The 17,122-nt window shown below is 42.7% G+C and overlaps 1 protein-coding gene across 1 annotated transcript in view; it reads left to right on the forward strand.

Moving 5' to 3' along the window:
• Window positions 1-17,122, forward strand: part of FOCAD (focadhesin) — a 262,856-nt gene that overhangs the window by 180,240 nt on the left and 65,494 nt on the right. Inside the window, exons 22-24 of the mRNA XM_036434175.2 lie at window positions 4,788-4,880; window positions 11,985-12,073; window positions 14,910-14,954. Coding sequence (XP_036290068.1) covers window positions 4,788-4,880; window positions 11,985-12,073; window positions 14,910-14,954 — 227 coding nt within the window. The remainder of the gene's footprint in view (window positions 1-4,787; window positions 4,881-11,984; window positions 12,074-14,909; window positions 14,955-17,122) is intronic.

Here is a 17,122-nt window from a genome sequence, read left to right on the forward strand (position 1 = left end):
GTGGTCAACACCTTTCCCCACCCCCTCTCCTCATAACCACTGATCTATTTCATAATAAAACTATTTTAAAGAGTCCTAGGGACCACAGCAAACTCCGATTTGATCAAGAGGGCGGAGTGCCAAGCCCCCAGCCTTTGCCCTGACTTCATCTGAATAAGTTTTACTCATCTGTTTTCTATGTTGGCATTTTCTTTCACATTTTGGGTGGGATGGAAAAATCTGCATAGCTAACTATTTGAAAACTGTTATTCTACAATGCTATTGATCCTGCTCTGTCTGAGCCACCATGATCTATCTGGGTTGTTGTAGTAGCCTCTGAGTAGGTTTCCTCACCTTTGCCCCCAATGGTTATAGCATTTGGCATGATTTACAATATCGATCAGATCACGTACTCTTCCTTCTCAAAATTGTATAATCTATACTAATAAAAGGGTAATAGACCAGGAGACCTTCCGGATGTCCTTCCTGACAAAGCCATGGTGGCAGGGCCAAGGCAGAGGCAGTTAGGGGTGATCAGGCCAGGAGGGGAGGGCAGTTGGGGGTGATCAGGCCAATGTGGGGGGGGGGCAGTTGGGGGTAAGCAGGCTGGCAAGGGGGCCAGTTGGAGGCCATCGGGGGTGATCAGGCTGGCAAGGGAGGCCAGTTGGGGGCAAACAAGCTGTCAGAGAAGGCAGTTGGAGGTGAGCAGGCTGGCAGGGGAGGCAGTTGGGGGTGAGCAGGCCAGTGCAGGGTGTGGGGGGCATTGGGAGCAAGCAGGCTGGCGGGAGGGGGGGGGCAGTTGGTGGCGAGCAGGCCAGTGCGCAGTTGGGGGAGAGTTGGGGGTGAGCAGGCCGGCAGGCAGAGTGGTTAGGGGCAATCAGACAGGCAGGCAGGTAAGCAGTTAGGAGCCAGCAGTCCCAGATTGCAAGAGGGATGTCCTACTGACGGTATAGGCCCGATCCCTGTGGGGTCCCAGATTGGAGAGGGTGCAGGCCGGGCTAAGGGACACATACATACACACCCCGCACAAATTTCGTGCCCTGGGCCACTAGTAATAATAATAAAGGCAAGTCCTGAAAAATGACCAAGAAGGCCCTGAATACTCTGGTCCCCATTAATTCACCAGCTTACTCTCCTTCTACTCCCCTTGGTGCTCACACTGTACTTTGATACTGGCCTTCTTTTGTTCTCAATCAGATCAACCGTGTGCTATGCTCATTTTAGGAGCTTTGTTTTATCTCTTTTTTAATTAAATTAAAATTCACACAACATAAAACTAACCAGGTTAAAGTACATTGGGACTATTACATCCGTCTAGTTCCAAAACATTTCCATCACCCTCGCATGAGACATATATCCGTTAGGCAATCTCCCCACATTTTTCTTTTTCTAGTATCTTTCCTTTGTCCCCACTACTGGCAACCACTAACTTTCTATTTCTATGGATTTACCTATTTCATGTAAATGGGATCATGCAATAAGTGACCTTTTGTGTCTGGCTTCTTTCACTCACACATAATGTTTTCAAGGTTCATCTACACTGTAGCATGTGTGGGTACCTCATTCCTTTCTGTGGCTTGGCAGTATTCCATTGTGGACATATCATATTTTGTTTATCCATTTCTTCATTTATGAAGCTTTGGGTTATTTCCACCTTTTGGCTATTTTGAAAGTGCTACTATGAATATTCATATACAATGACTTGTTTGAATATATGTTTTCATTTCTCATGGGTATGTATCTAGTAGTGGAATTGCTGGGTCATATGATAACTCTGTTTAACTTTTTGAGGAACCACCAAACAATTTCCATAGCAGCTGAGCTATTTTCCATTCCCACTAGCACGCACCTTGGTTTTTAAATCTTTATCTCCTTCCAGTTTTTACTCATACTTCACCTTCTCAGTGAGATCAGTCCTGACCACCTGATTTAACCCTGAAACCCACTCCCACCTCTACCCTCATCTCCTTAGCATTCTTCTCCCCCTTACACTACTTGCATGTTTTTTAGGCACATGCATAATATTTTATTATACTGACTACCCGTTGCTCATTGAAACTCTTACTCTTCCCCAAGTCATAGGACTTACTCATCTTAACAGTCCACCAGACACCTGTCATTGCAAGGGTATGTGTAGTTATTGAAAAAGAAAAGAAAAAAAACTTCACATATTCCTTAGAACTTGGTGCTCGGTGGTTGAGAACCCTGCTTTATCATCTGCTGAATAACAGGGTTACAACTTCATGATTTGGAATTATTTTATTGATTGGGTTTCCTTCAAGGTAGGGGTGTCGAACTCAATCAGAGAAGGGGCCAAAATCTAAAATCCAGCCTAAATCGCGGGCCGAATGGTTTACTGAACAGTCATAAACTGTCATTGTGATGGAAACGCAGCAGAGTGCAGTGATGACAGTGCGGTGCGGGCCACATTGCAAGGCCTGGCGGGACGGATTTGGCCTGCGGGCCTTGTGTTTGACACATGTGCTTCAAGGGCTTCTCACAAGTATAGCAAATTGTATAACCTTTCCATACTTTAAAAAAGCTAATTGCATTTCCAGCCTAGGAACCCTTATGGGAAGCTGTATATTGAATTGTAATAGCTTCTTGTTTTGCCCATAAGACATCTGGAGTGTAGGTGAGGACTGTCTTCAAGCTGTTTCCTTAGTCTCTCTTCCGTCAGAGAAAGAGCAAGAGCACGCATCTTGGAGGTGTGTACACAGCTGACTCCATGGAACATGACGACGAGGTCTCGTCTCATGAGCATAAGGCGTGCAGGCTGGTGTCTCAGCTCCAGCGTCTGTGCGCCCTGCAGCGCCTTCAGATGTGGTTGGAGCAGCAGGAGGAGGATTAGCTTGAACCTTCAGTTTTTATAACTTCCTTTTAAATGGGTTTCCTGGCATGGATGTCTCTGTTCTTAGAAGCTCAGTCCTGGGTTTGCTCACTTTCCTTTACATTTTTTCCATAATGCTTTCTTTTTTGTTTTTTCATTTTTGTTTTTGTTTTAACTCGGGTTTAAGAACCAACTGAGACCACTATCTTTCTAATAACTCTCTCACTGCCAGTGTGCTGAGGCATGGCTCATCTCAGTAGAGCAGAGTAATGACGTCCAGGAATTACTCGACAGGAAAAAAATTTTTTTTAAAGATATTGAGGTTCTGAAGTCAGAGATAAAAGTTTTGGTGTGGTGTTGGAGTGTTCTTTCGGTTAAACCCAGATGTCAAAATATGACTTAAAGATAGTTAATATAGTTTATGAAAAGGCCACAGCATCGACAGGAATGAAAGTTAAGAAAACTCCTCGCATTTTGGAAATGGGGCAAAACCAAGGCCTGGTTAAATGCCTCCCAGCTGGAAATTCTGCCACAGCAGCCGTCTGCTTTCTGGAAAGCGAGAGAAGATGCAGGAACCGGTGGGCGTGTTCCTTCCAGGATGTTTGAATGTTGTCCAGATTCCCCTACCCTACTCGACAGAGAGGGCACTTTATCAGAAAAAGAAGAAACCTGTTCTTATCTTTTTTTTTTTTTTTTTTAAGTTCATTTCATGGTTCCAATACCCTTTTCATGCTGTTTGAGTGCCTAATTCTTTACAACATGGCAGTGGGTTGAGAGGTGACAGGGAGGAGACAGAAATTCATCTTTGTTCTCTTTGTTCCCAGAGCTTCTTCATGCCTTATCCATGTTGCCGTGTAATCGGTGCTTATCTCTGATTCTCACACGAAAAAGCTCCCTGCAGACACAGATCACCTGGCACCTTACATTTTCCCAGAATATCTTGTGTGGTAGGCTCACACTAAGATGAGAACTAAAGAAAACACCAAAACCACTATCCAACTATTCAGAGAAGCTCTTCTCTGCCATACCACAAAGCAGCTGAGAAAATCAGTCCTTACAACCCAATAAAATCTTATTTCCTTAAACACTCTATTTATCATGATTCTGGGGAAATTATATAAAAATTTGTGGGGGTTTCAGTTTCTTGTTTTTTTTTTTTTTTTTTTTTTTTTTTTTTGTCTATAGGACACAGACTAAAGTTCTAGTCATTTGAGTTTGATGGGATGATTTGCAGGAAACATGAAACGCGATGCACTGTGGCTGGGTTTCTGGAGAGATCTTTGCTTTCACAGAAGCAGGCCTTGGGAAGATTGGTTTCGAGATAGCCGTGCACTAATAGGTAGACGCAGAAATGACTATGAAAACCAGATGTTGTGTCTGGGCTTCGCGTCAGACACGGGGTTGCAGGGCTGGCAGACTCCATTTCTCGCTTGTTTACCCGCGCTGATTAGAGGGCCTTTCTCTGGCGGCGCGCACAATTGCTGAGGGCGCGCTCATTTGCATGCTCCTACCATCGTGGTGGTTTCTGCACAACATGGTATTTCTGTTGGCAATTTGAGTTTATTGCTTCAGAAATTGTCAGAGTGGAAATCCAGGATGTGAGCGATATTTATTTTTATTTAAAATTGCTGGGGGGGATTTGTCAGACAGTACCTCCTTTCCTGACATGGGCAAGAGGCTTTACAGCGTTTCCCCCCTAATTTTCAGGGACATGTTTGTATTACACATACATCTCAGCTTGTTATTATCGTAGGATTCTATTTGCTTTAATTTAGAAAATTTCAGGACTCTGAGCTCTTCCCCTTTGAAAATACCCAACAGGCCTCATTTGTGGTTCTGGGCCTAGACTGGTTTGGTTTGCTTCAGACCGTAGCCATTTAGGCCGGGCGGGGAAAGAAGGGATCGGCGATAGGGTTTAATTGCACCCTGTTTCGGCTCCGGGCCGCCTGACTCGCGCTCTGCTTGGTCTTTCCCACAGGTTCACATCCAGCTCTCAGAGTGGCACCGCGCCCTTTTCCTGCCCCAGGCCTGGCTGGCATACATGGGCCGCGCTTACCATGCCATTTTACAGGTAAGGACACACGGGATGGTTTGCTTCAGGGGCGCATCTCTTTAGCTCAGACTGCACTGCAAATATGCCTCAAAGTAAAAGCACTTAGGAAACAGAACTATGGAAAATGCAGTGGTATGTTCGCTGATAAAGAATGTGAGGCAGCCAAAACCGGTTTGGCTCAGTGGATAGAGCGACGGCCTGCGGACTGAAAGGTCCCAGGTTCGATTCCAGAGAAGGGCATGTACCCTGGTTGCGGGCACATCCCCAGTAGGGGGTGTGCGAGAGGCAGCTGATCGATGTTTCTCTCTCATCAGTGTTTCTCTCTATCCCTCTCTCTTTCTCTCTGTAAAAATCAATAAAATATATTTTAATAAATAAATAAACCCCAAAAAATAAAAGAATGTGAGGCATAAATGCCAATTCCTTCCCCCCCACAACGCCCCCACCCCTACCCCAAGTCCCAGCCTGGCACTCCTCTCCCACATCCTGCTGCCTTCTGGCCTCTCCCAGAGGCCCCCTCTTCCCCCGTGGATGTCCCAGGGCACCTCCACTGGAGTGCCTCCCACTCTGAGCTTGGATGTCCCAGGGCACCTCCACTGGAGTGCCTCCCACTCTGAGCGCATTGTGGGCCTTGCCTCCTCAGCAGGACTCACTCACACCTCCCGCCTCATCTTGTCACCCTTCCTCTGAGCACTGTTTCAGCCTCGTTAACGTCTTTGTTTTCCAAACTTGGCATATCTCTCCCGCTCCCTTCTAGTGCAGGCATTACCATTCCCTCTTTGCCCACCTAAGTTCCACCTGTTCCTTAGGTCATTTTATCTGGAAGGCCCCAGTGGGCCTCCCCCTCACACACTGGGCTGTGCTGTTCACATGTGCTTCCTTGGAACCTAGGGTTCTCTTTCAAAGCCTTTCTCACCTTGGCTATTTGTCTGGGGCCTCCCTCCTGTGTGCCTGTGCCTTAGCACCAGGAGCTCTGCTTTCTTCTTTGTCTTCTCTAGAACCTGACTGTGTCTAAAGCATAACAGGTGCTCCCTAAGTAAACGAATTATACTCCATTCGACTTCATTTAAACCAGTGATGTAAGTTAGAGTTTGTGGATTTTTAATATTAGAAATAATTTGTAATCAGAGTGAGAATATATGGACACTTAGCAATATAAGAAAACAACTAACAATTCTTTTTCGGAGCTTAGAATTCATTTTCAAGGATGATGGGAAAAAATCTGATGGTACTAAAGTAAATTATGGCCCCAAATTAGATTTTCATAGAGTGTCAAGTGTTACGGTTAAAGGTAAAAGCTGTCCTAAATGGGGATGGTGGTGGGTGGTGGTGATGGTGATAATGTGTGTACATGTGTGTGTAAGGAGAGGTGGGGTGGCAGGAATGGCTATGCATCTGAACATCATTCTCACCTTAAATTAAAACCTTGTTGCAACATATCTTATTGAGACTAGAATTTATAAAGTACTGATGCATCTTCTGTTCATTAGAACTGAGTATGGGATCAGGAATCTCCATGTTTACCAAACTCTTCCAAGATTTTAACTCAGTCTATCAACCACACTCTGAGAAAATGTGTTTTAGATGGTCCCCCAAACTACACTGGAACCCTCATTTTAAATATTTTAAGCAATTTCCTTTTTCTCAGCTTACACACTTTTTAATCCTCAGCTGAATCTAGACACTCAGTTGTGAACAGGTGCATGAGTGAATGAAGGCATTACTTATACACACCCTTGACCATTATAGTTTTTATTCAGGATGAGTGAAATTACAAGTCAGAGGATGCTTTCCCTCACATTTACTTTTCCCCATGCAATTCCGCAGTGTTTTCCTTCACCAAACATTTATGGGGTGCTCTTTGCTGGCAGACCCGTGCCGCGGTGTGGGCCGTGAAGGGAAGAAAGCCCTCCTTCCTCTCAGTGAGCTCCCGGGCCAGTGCCGGAGACGAGTGTCCAGGAGCAATCCCAGGACACCTGCGATGCTCTCGTGGAGGAGGCACAAAGCGCTACAGGGCCTGCAGAAAGCAAGGAAACTCCTCCTGTAGAATGAACTGCGAATTGTACCATATTTTTCGGACCATAAGACGCACCAGTTTTTAGAGAAGGGAAATGAAGAAAAAAAGATTCTGAAACACATAGTGTTCTAAAATATTTTATGTGCATTAAAAGCCAACATCACAGTCATAAACACATGTAATCAACCCTGTAAAGTAAACAGCAGCATTTAGAACCATTTTAGAGCCGGGCAAGCACACACAGACCACACAGAGCCGGGCAAGTAAAAAAACTTTTTTTTTTAAGTATATGTGTAGGCTATATTTGGACCATAAGACGCAGGGACTTTTTCCCCCCACTTCTGGGGGAAAAAAAGTGCATCTTATGGTCCGAAAAATACGGTATTTAGCTCTTAGTATAAGGACATCTAAATTGAATGGGATCGCTGAGGCCAGTTTGGCTCAGTGGTAGAGCATCAGTCTGCGGACTGAAAGGTCCCAGGTTCGATTCTAGCTCTCTCTCCCTTCCTCCTCTCTGTAAAATATCAATAATTATATTAAATAAATAAATAAATAAATAAATAAATAAATTGAACGGGATTATGGTATAACTGATGCAGATGACTTGCAGTTGATTAAAAGACAACTCCATGGTTTGTTTGTTTTTTATAGTAAGAGTTACTATTTATTGAATAACTAGTGTGTGTCCAATACCTATCATATGTGATTTCAATTAATCTTTACAGAAACCCTTTGAAGAGGGTATTGTCAACCCCACATATAATGGGATTATAAATAGGGTTATCTAGGAAAGCAAAGCAAATGGTGCAAAACCCAACTGTCAGTAAGTGAAAGAGCTGGAAATTAACTGGAATTTTTTTGACGCCAGAACCTCAGCCTTTCCCACTGCATCATGCATTTTCTCCTAATGTGTAATGCCGCACATTCGTTGTAACAGCAGGTAATGCAAATTGCTTTAATATTTTAAAGGATAGATCTATTTGTGAAAAGCCAGCTGAGTATTTTTAGCAATGTAGATCAATTACTCTGCTTTTCTACTGTTGTGATCATGTTCATCTTTATTTACCATTTGAATTTTGAATAAATCCAGTTCCTATGAGAATTGGTGATAAAAGTCAACTATAATAAGGTTGTCAGTGTTTCTGAAGGTGCAACAATATTTTAGGCTATCTCTGTGGTTTGAAGGTACCCTGGTGCGCTTTAACTATTCAGCAGGTTTCATAAATGACCCCACACTTAAATAGAATCAATGGAATATTAGAGGAATTCCAGCAACTGCCAGACTCCTTGTCCACATCAAGAATTTCTTGCCCTGGAGGATACTTTTTCTGCATAGAAGTTGTATGTGAGAGACCTACTTTGTGACATTAAACTAGAGCATTTCTCCGAGCAGCCGCATTGTATTCCTTTAAGCCCAGGAGAAAGCAAAAGGGTACATTCCAGAGTTTCCTACAGGTTGATTTTTTTAGGTGAATAAGTTTGAGATCTGAACACCACAAGTGGCTTTTGCTTAGATGTCTGCTTCCAGCCTTCTCTACCTTTTCCGTAAGATGTGGAATTTGAAATTTTAAGCATTTCTTAGTGCTTGACATGGGGAGAAATTTGGATTTCTTCTCATTAAGATGGAAAAATGCGTATACAAGTTGATTGACAGCTCAGAGTCCGTTTTGATAAGGCGCCTTTTACAAACGTCTTTACCTTGCTGCCCTTGCGGGATGCGGAGGAAGTTCAGGTCTCCAGCTGTTGTGTGAAGAGCTCCTGGGCATTTTGAGTATGACCCCCGAACAGGAGAGAGGAATTCAAGCAGGCTGACAACAGACACTTACCGCCTGAGCTGGTCCGCTCGCTCAGAATTATGTGAAATCAGCCAGGGTCAGGAACTGTGCCTCCTGGTAGATTACTCTCTGACCATTGTAAGGGTTGTTTGTTTGTTTGTTTTAATGTATAGGTTTGGAGCCAGGTGAAATTGCTCACTGTAATCAGCAAGCTCTTGGTTACATAGGCTAGAGTTTTGTTTGTTTTTTTAAGTAGGAGGGATCAATTGCTTAATAGTTGGAATCTCCAGGCAATCCAAAACTCTCAGTTCAGGAGACGATCTCAGCCTTTTAGTCCCAGGCATGCTTTCCACAACTGTTAGCCAGAAGCAGAGGCTACTTAGCTGAATGCTACTAGGTCTCTGTGAGCAGCAGGCAGAGAACTGGAAGGCAGCACACATCTGGATAAACAGCCTGGCGTGGACCGGGTGGAAGGGGTTAGAGACATTCCAGAGAGGAGACCGAGAGGGACAGAGACTCTGAGGAGGAGGAAAGAGACACGGTCACAGTAGAATGGCTGTGCTAGTTATGGCCACGGGAGAGGTTAGACAAATGGGCCTGCTCAAGAGGCTGCGTGAGTACTAGCTTTTTGTTTTGTTTATTTCCAAACAGATGTTAGCCTTTTGATTTCCTATTGTCTTTTTTGGGAAAGCATTATGGAAAATATGTGTTTTAGGAAGAAAGAGGCATAATTTAAGGAGCATGACAAATAAACACAAGCAATAAAATGTATCTTCTATTATGCCTGCCCTCCTAGGAGGCCATTATCAACATTAAATATTAATATCAATGTCTTGCCAGCTTGGTCACCTTTGACTCCTTGCTCTAAGAGAAAGAGGGGAGAAGGAAAGGGCCCGGGTTCTGTCTTTGAACACAGGGAGATGGCGTGGATGTGCCTGAGCTGGGGCCCAGGGCGCTGTTGCTGGAGGCGCTGCTGTGTACACAGTCACACTGATGACATGGTCCTTGCTTTCCATGAGCTCCCAGGCTGGTAACAGAGTACTGGAGAGACATATAAGGGCTGCAACTGTACAGTCTGGGTATTACACTTTATGAGAATATACAGATGAAGATATGAATTATTTTACAAAGAATTTCAATATATCATGAAAAAATGATTTGTAAGATTATAGGGGGAAATAGGGTATTTTCTTTTATTGACAACACACCTGGTAATGGTAGCTATTATCTGTTACCAGGCACTGTATTAGACAGTTTTCCACATTATTTAATACTAGAGACACGATGCACGAAATTCATGCAAGGTGCTCGGCCCTCGCAGCCCCGGCTTCGTCCCCAGGGTCGTCCGGACGGTCATTCTGCTGTTCGGTCTAATTAGCATATTAGCTCTTTATTATGTAAGATGATGCTCTAATACCATGCGATAGTTATTAGCTACATTTTACAAATGAGGAAACTGAAGCTTAGAGAAGTTAATATATACCTCAATAAGTGGAAATGGCATTAGATTCTGATTCCAGAGCTCACATTCTTAAACTATATTGCTTCCCTCTCCAGGGCAGTGGTCACCAACTGGTGGTCCTCCGACTACTGGTGATCCGTGAGGCCCAAAAGGCTGGCGACCGCTGCTCTAGGGTGTATATAGAGACGTGTACTTTTCCTTTGTAGGACATACCTTAGAACCCTGTAATCAATAATAGTAAGACAACCAATAGAAAAACGGAAAGAATAGGAAACCCAAATAGTCAATAAACATTTGCAAAGATGTGCACTCTCATCAGTGAACAATGGAATGAAAAGGAAAACTATAATGGACGCCATTTCACTTCTGCAAGAAGGGTCCAAATAAAAGGCCTGACCATTCCCAATGCCGGTGCGGATGTGAATCACTGGACCTCTTACTGCTGGCGAGAGGGGAGAGGCAAAGCTACTTCTGAAAATGGTGTGGTATCACTCAGTAATGCAATATGCAGTCTAAGTTCTTGTCCAATGTAGGGTTCATCAATAAACCAATTACACGTAAATAATGTAACTGGTGATGGAATAGAAGCAAAGCATCTGATCAAAATAATTCGGAGTGTAAGAAGAGGCTAATAACCCTTGCTGGTTTGACTCAGTGGTAGGACATTGGCCCAAGGGTTCAATTCCGGTCAAGGGCCCATACCAATGGATGTGTCTCTCTCACATCAGTGTTTCTGTCTTTCCCCCTCCCACTCTCTCTAAAAGTCAATGGAAAAAAAGCCTTGGGTAAAGATAAACAAAAAAGAGGATAAGAAATATTTGAAGGTCTTGTTTTTTTTAAAAAATATATTTTATTGATTTTTTTTTACAGAGAGGAAGGAAGAGAGATAGAGAGTTAGAAACATCGATGAGAGAGTCATCGATCAGCTGCCTCTTGCACACCCCCTACTGGGGATATGCCCGCAACCAAGGTACATGCCCTTGACCGGAATCGAGCCCAGGACCCTTCAGTCCCCAAGCCGACTCTCTATCCATTGAGCCAAACCAGTTTCGGCTGAAGGTCTTGTTTTTAAAGGCATAGCATTAGCTATATTTTTATTACATGTTAGAAGTTGAGAAGTATATCTATTTTTAGTCCTAGCTGGTTGGGCTCAGTGGATAGACCATTGGCCTGTGGTCTAAAGGGTCCTGGGTTTGATTCCAGTCAAGGGCATATGCCTGGGTTGCAGGCTGGATCCCCATTATGGGGCATGCAGGAGACAGCCGATCAATGATTCTCATCATTGATATTTCTATCTCTGTCTCCCTTTCCCTTCCTCTCTGAAATCAATTAAAAAAATGTTAATAAAACAAAAATATTTATTTTTATATGTTGACTCAAGAAATAGAAATGTTTAGCTGTTTGAAAATAACCTTTACTATATATTTCCTGAATTTCAATGTTATATACCATCCTACTTATATTCTGCCATTCTGTTGTGATACTGCTATTCAGACCCCAATCTTCGGATAATGTTAGTTAAAATTATTAGCTGTGGATACAAGCTGATTATTACTATAGGAGGTGTTTTTGAATGGCACCTATGAAATTAAACTCTGCTTTTAATAGATATCCCAAGATGAAACACTCTGCACTAACTCTGCCAAATATATAACTTCCCGAGGATATATTTATTTGGTGAATGTAGAAATAGCTGAGTAGTGATGTAATTATCTCTGACACAGGTCCTCGTACATAATTTACTAACCTATCAGGAACACTTAAGGTGAATTGGGGAAGAATGTGTCTGCCGTCTCTAAGTGTTTTTCATAGATGTTCTAAGATAATTCTGGCCATCAAGTCAGCATGCGGTATACTCTGTTTTGCAGGGAAGAATAGCGGAGCTGGAGCTGCAGCTAAAACATGGCAAGGAAGGCGCTGAGGAGGTGCAGTTCAAAAAAGGCATGGCCTGGCTCTGGTAAGGGGGTCCATGACGTCACGGGAAGGGAACCATGGGAAGGGACTACTTTCAAGGCTTTCATGTTGGGGCTTTTAAGTTCTATATGAGCCTGAAGTGGGGGAGGACTGAAGGATCTGGTAGCTGTATTTTTCATCTCCTCAGGAGGAGGAGAGCTTTATTCATATATTGAATGTTTTTTTATTGTTTTCTAAAGCAGTGTGGAAATGGTTTGCTTTTCCTTTTTCACCTCAGAACGGATTTTTTTTTTTTTTTAATTTCTGTTTGTCTCCACTTAATACACTGCCTTTCTAACTCACATTTGGTCAAGAAATACCTTTTCACTCACCTGCTCCTCCTTCTCCAAGACAGCTTCCCTTATCAGGAGCAACTTTAACAGACCCCCGCCTCGTGAATTCCCAGTGTCATCTAGAAATGTGTGTGTCTGTGCTGGCACGTTAGAGGCAATTTACATTGTTACATGGGTTGGGATAAACACTGTGCCAGATTAATGTTGCAGCAGCCAAAATCCAAATGCCCAGAAAATAAATAGCTTTGCCTGCAGCCACAGGTTTCTTTAATCCAAAAATCTGTTCAAAGGTTATTGGATTTTTGATTTTTATTTACTGAAAATTGGCATATGTAGAAAAGCAGAAGCTGAATGTGTGTGTGTGTGTGCGCGTGTGTGACTAAATCTATTCTAAATTTCATTTTCTAGATTTATTTTTAAAAACAGCAAAGCAGTTTAAATTGTATGACATTGGATTTATGGTTAGGAATTAAGAATTTGGATCTTGCTAATTGGTGTTACCTTTCACATGTAGTTTTCATTTCATCTTCTGAAAATAATCATTTGGTAGAGGTGGTATATTGGCTACACTTTTCAAAATAGAGAGAGAGATATGTGGAATGAAGAATGTGAGAAAACGATGGATGTTGAGGATAACTACAATATTTTAACTCTGAATAACTAAAAGTATGGACTTCCCATCTACTAAGACGGGGAAGACAATAGAAAAGCTGGTCTATGTACAGAGGACTCGGCTTTGGGACTTGCTAAGCCTGAGCTACCAGCATGTGGATTAAAGAAAGTCCAAATAAAGGTCCTGGGAGGTCCGATGCTGGTGAGGGCCTCCTTCTAGTTTGCAGACGGACACCTTCTCCTTGTCAAGTAGGTTGTTGACCATGAGTCTAGAGTTCAGGCTAGAGGGTCAGGGCTGGAGTACAGACTGGGGAATTATCAGTATATCGATCACTTAGGGAGTAACTGAGGACAGAAAAGTCAGTGGACTGAACCCAGAGCACTTCCACATTTAGAACTGGAGAAGGTGGAGGAGGAACTAATAAAGCCTACAGAAAATTAGTGACCAGTGATATAAAAAGAAAACCAAGAGCTCATGGGCTCTTAAGGGCCAAGGGCAGAGAGTGTTTCTCGAAAGGAGCAACCAGTTGGGTCAAGTGCTGCTGTGAGTTGGCCAAAGATGGAGACCGAGAGCTGGCAATCAATTTGGCCTCTTGAAAGTCATGCCAGTGGCTGCCCAACTGGTGGGGACAAAGCCAGACTATAGAAGGGCCCAGAGAGAGTGGAAGGAGATGTCAAGTACACACTATTTTATATGAGTTCTGATGAATGAGAAGCAGAAAAATGAGACAGTGATTGGAGAGCTTGTTCTTATTTTAAGATGATAGATATTTCAGTATGTTGTCATGCTAAAAAGCAAGTAAAAGAAGTTGGAAAGAAAAAATTGTTGATGCGGCAGAGAGATGGGCAAAAGGAGGGAATTGGTCCACTCGTGGAAGGTCTGGCCCTACATGGAAGCAAGTATAAGTAAGTCATCAATTGTAAATATTCCACATTGACCAGTAAAAGAATACAGTAACTGTACTATTCTCCATCTGGGCATGCCGAGATTGGACAATTTAGGGAATTTATTGTCAAATGATCTTATAAAATACAAGTTAAAGAACCATAGGAGCAGTTTGCAACTAACTGAAAAACTTGACTCTTAAACATTATATTCTCAGAGAGTGCTGAAAAGCTAAGATTTTATTAGATTTCAAATGAAAATATTTATGAATGCAAATATGACTTATATTTGCAAAAGTCATAATATTTATAAAAACTTTGAATTGCTGAGACTCAATGAAAATGTCTGTATCCTGTTCAGAATGTGAATTTGGCAGTCAGTGGTTGTTTTCACTTTATCTCTTCTACTGACATTTTTAAAAATCCTGTGACTATTTGAATTGAGCATACCTTCCTTCATAGTCACAAGTGTAATTATTCTGTTTTAGCTTCAGAGTGATTTTATCACCTATGAGCCGTTCTGGAGGCTGGAAGTCCAAATAAAGGTGCTGGGAGGGCCTCCCTCCTAGTTTGCAGACGGCCACCTTCTCCTTGTGTCTTCCCATGGGGAAGAGGAGAAAGAGACAAGAAGAAAGGGGATATAGAGGAAGGAGAGAAAGAGAGTCTGAGGACTCCGCTCTCTGCACTTCCCAAAGGCCTCACTCCAAATACCACACATCAGGAGCTCGAGTTTCAGCATAGGGATCTGGGGTGAGGGGGACAGACATTCAGACCATAGCAGAGAGTAATATGAAGGACATACCTACTCTCCAACCTGCTTAAGAGAGGATACCATCACAACCCTGTCCCTCCTCAGTTACCACCACCGCCGCCTCCTTCCACTAGTGACCTGAGGAGAAGGAAGATGAAACTCTCTTTGAAGTAAAGCCCTTACACTAAATCACACAAGTCTCATTCTTAGCTCTGGAATCATTTCTAGAGGTTTTTAATAATTGCTGAATAAGCAAGAAGATTGGATTCTTACAGATTTTCTTTGTGTCATCATTGCAGGGTCCGAGACATGTTGACTGATGAGATCACCAAGTCAGCTGCAAAGTAAGACCCCTTTATTCTCTTTGCCACAAATCTATAAACACGTGTGGGTTTTTTCCTGGAGATACATACAATTTCTCCTTTTAGGGTATCTCATAATTTTAAGAATTCTAAAGAAGTTTTCAATTATATTTTAAAAAATCAGTCGTTATCCTTTCTCATATTAAGTTCATACTTACTGTGTGTCTCTTCATGAAAATACAAGGAATCAGTACAGACACATACTTGTACAAAAGTCTACTGAGGTTTTACAGGTATGAAAGGGCCCTGGGCTAAGTTGGGTTCTTAAAATTCTAATTTAGTTTGGGTGTAGGAGATGGGTAGGGGATCCTAGCTAATGTGAATTAATAAATAGATTATTAAATATCAGCTGTGAGTCAGCAAATAAATCAAAGCATACTTCCTTTTATTCCTTTTGTGTTATTTGGTGCAGGGTATCTACACACTGAATTTTTAAATAATAGAAACTAATGCCAAAGATCCAGTTAAAAAAAAAAAGATTTCACTCATATCCTTGGTTTGTTTTAACAAAAATAACTCGAGTATTACTATCTTGAGGCTTTTTATCTTAAGCCAAACCTAATGAACTTACTTAAACAATCTCCTCCGTTTCCTTTGTTAACAAGCCGACTAATTGTTTCTGGCAGTAAGTTACACTCACTTACTACGCTTCTCCCTTCCACCATCACCCTTAGCCGCTGACATTCCTTGACATCCTTTCTTCTTATTCACCAAACAACACAGATAGACCTTTGACCTCTAGGATTGCATGTGCATTGAAAGTCCGTTATCCAGAAATATTTCATGGCAGCGTAGTTTATCCCTATCATGTCCCACAGCCCTCTGTAGCTAAATAGATTCTGCCTTAAAACGAACACACACACACGATGTTTCATTTCTGAAACAGGACTAACTGGGAAGGCTGATCCTGGCACATTAACTCCTCAGCCTCGTGTCTCCCGGATGAAGGCAAATAGCAGTGGTGACCCTCCTTTGTGCTCAGTTCTGGGGGGGGGTCAGGGGGAGCTGTGTGGACAAAACTGTGGACAAAATGAAACCTAAAGCTAGAGAGGCTTCTGTAGGGAGTCATCTGTGTGTGCTTTGGTGAATAGCAGACCCCGAGGGAGAGCCCCAGCTGCAGATTGGGAGGGAGGGGTGCCGGGAGGGGGCTGCCCGTTACCTTGCCTCTGCTAGTTTGTTCTATTATACTGGTCTCCTTATATCTTTACATCCTATTAAAAAAAATGGTGCTCTGACATTTGCAGCAGAAAGTGCTGAAGACACTAGCATCTTTCTATTAAAACAAACTACAATTTTGCCTCTCCCAGTGGCATTTACATTTTTCATCCTAAGATTCTTCGACAAGACTGTAATCTTCAGCTTTCCAGAGCATTGTTTCATGACTAATACTTCAGAAGAGCGTGTTGCCATCCTCAGAGTTGCAGAGTAAAAAGAATTCATGTGTTCATGGCGTTACCTTTTCATCAAAGATTTCAAAGCATTTTATAGACCTTATCTTATTAAAGCAATCCATGACCGCAAGTGAATAGGAGACAGTTAAGGTCTAGGGGCAAAGGGATTAATGATGAGCAGGGGAACCGCTCTGCCTCCCTCCCTTTGCTTTTCCCACTGACTTCCTCCAGCCATGGGAGGACCCCAGCGCCACCCCCTGCCAGCTAAGCCTTCTGCTCCTCGGACCACGGCCGCCACAGGCCAGCATCAGACTTATTTTGATCTGAGCCATAAGTTAAAAGCAGGAGGTAAAAACATCACCGGATTAGGCTGACATACTCATTTGAGAGCATTTATTTCTAAAGCATCAATGGTTAGGGCTGAGGGAGAATCACAACACAGATACAACCCGATGATTGATGTGCGTTTATTTTGACTGTTATTAATTAAATAGATTTGAACCTGAAGATAAAAATCCCCTAGGGACTGGGTCACTTTACTGATATGTAACGTAATACTGTGTCCCCGAGAAAGCATCATCACAGCTCATCCTTCCTTGCGTGTTTTAATTAGGTTAATGGCATCGGTTTGTTGCAAAGGACGATTTAATTAAAATGTCAGTGGTGCTGCCTAGATAAATACTGTTCTGATGCTGACACGTCATTATGCAAATGACTGCCGCTTGACTGTAGGGGACAGTTATTTGATCAACAAGGTGA

The sequence above is a fragment of the Pipistrellus kuhlii genome, unplaced genomic scaffold (genome assembly GCF_014108245.1).
Source record: "Pipistrellus kuhlii isolate mPipKuh1 unplaced genomic scaffold, mPipKuh1.p scaffold_m20_p_12, whole genome shotgun sequence".
Lineage (NCBI taxonomy): Eukaryota > Metazoa > Chordata > Mammalia > Chiroptera > Vespertilionidae > Pipistrellus > Pipistrellus kuhlii.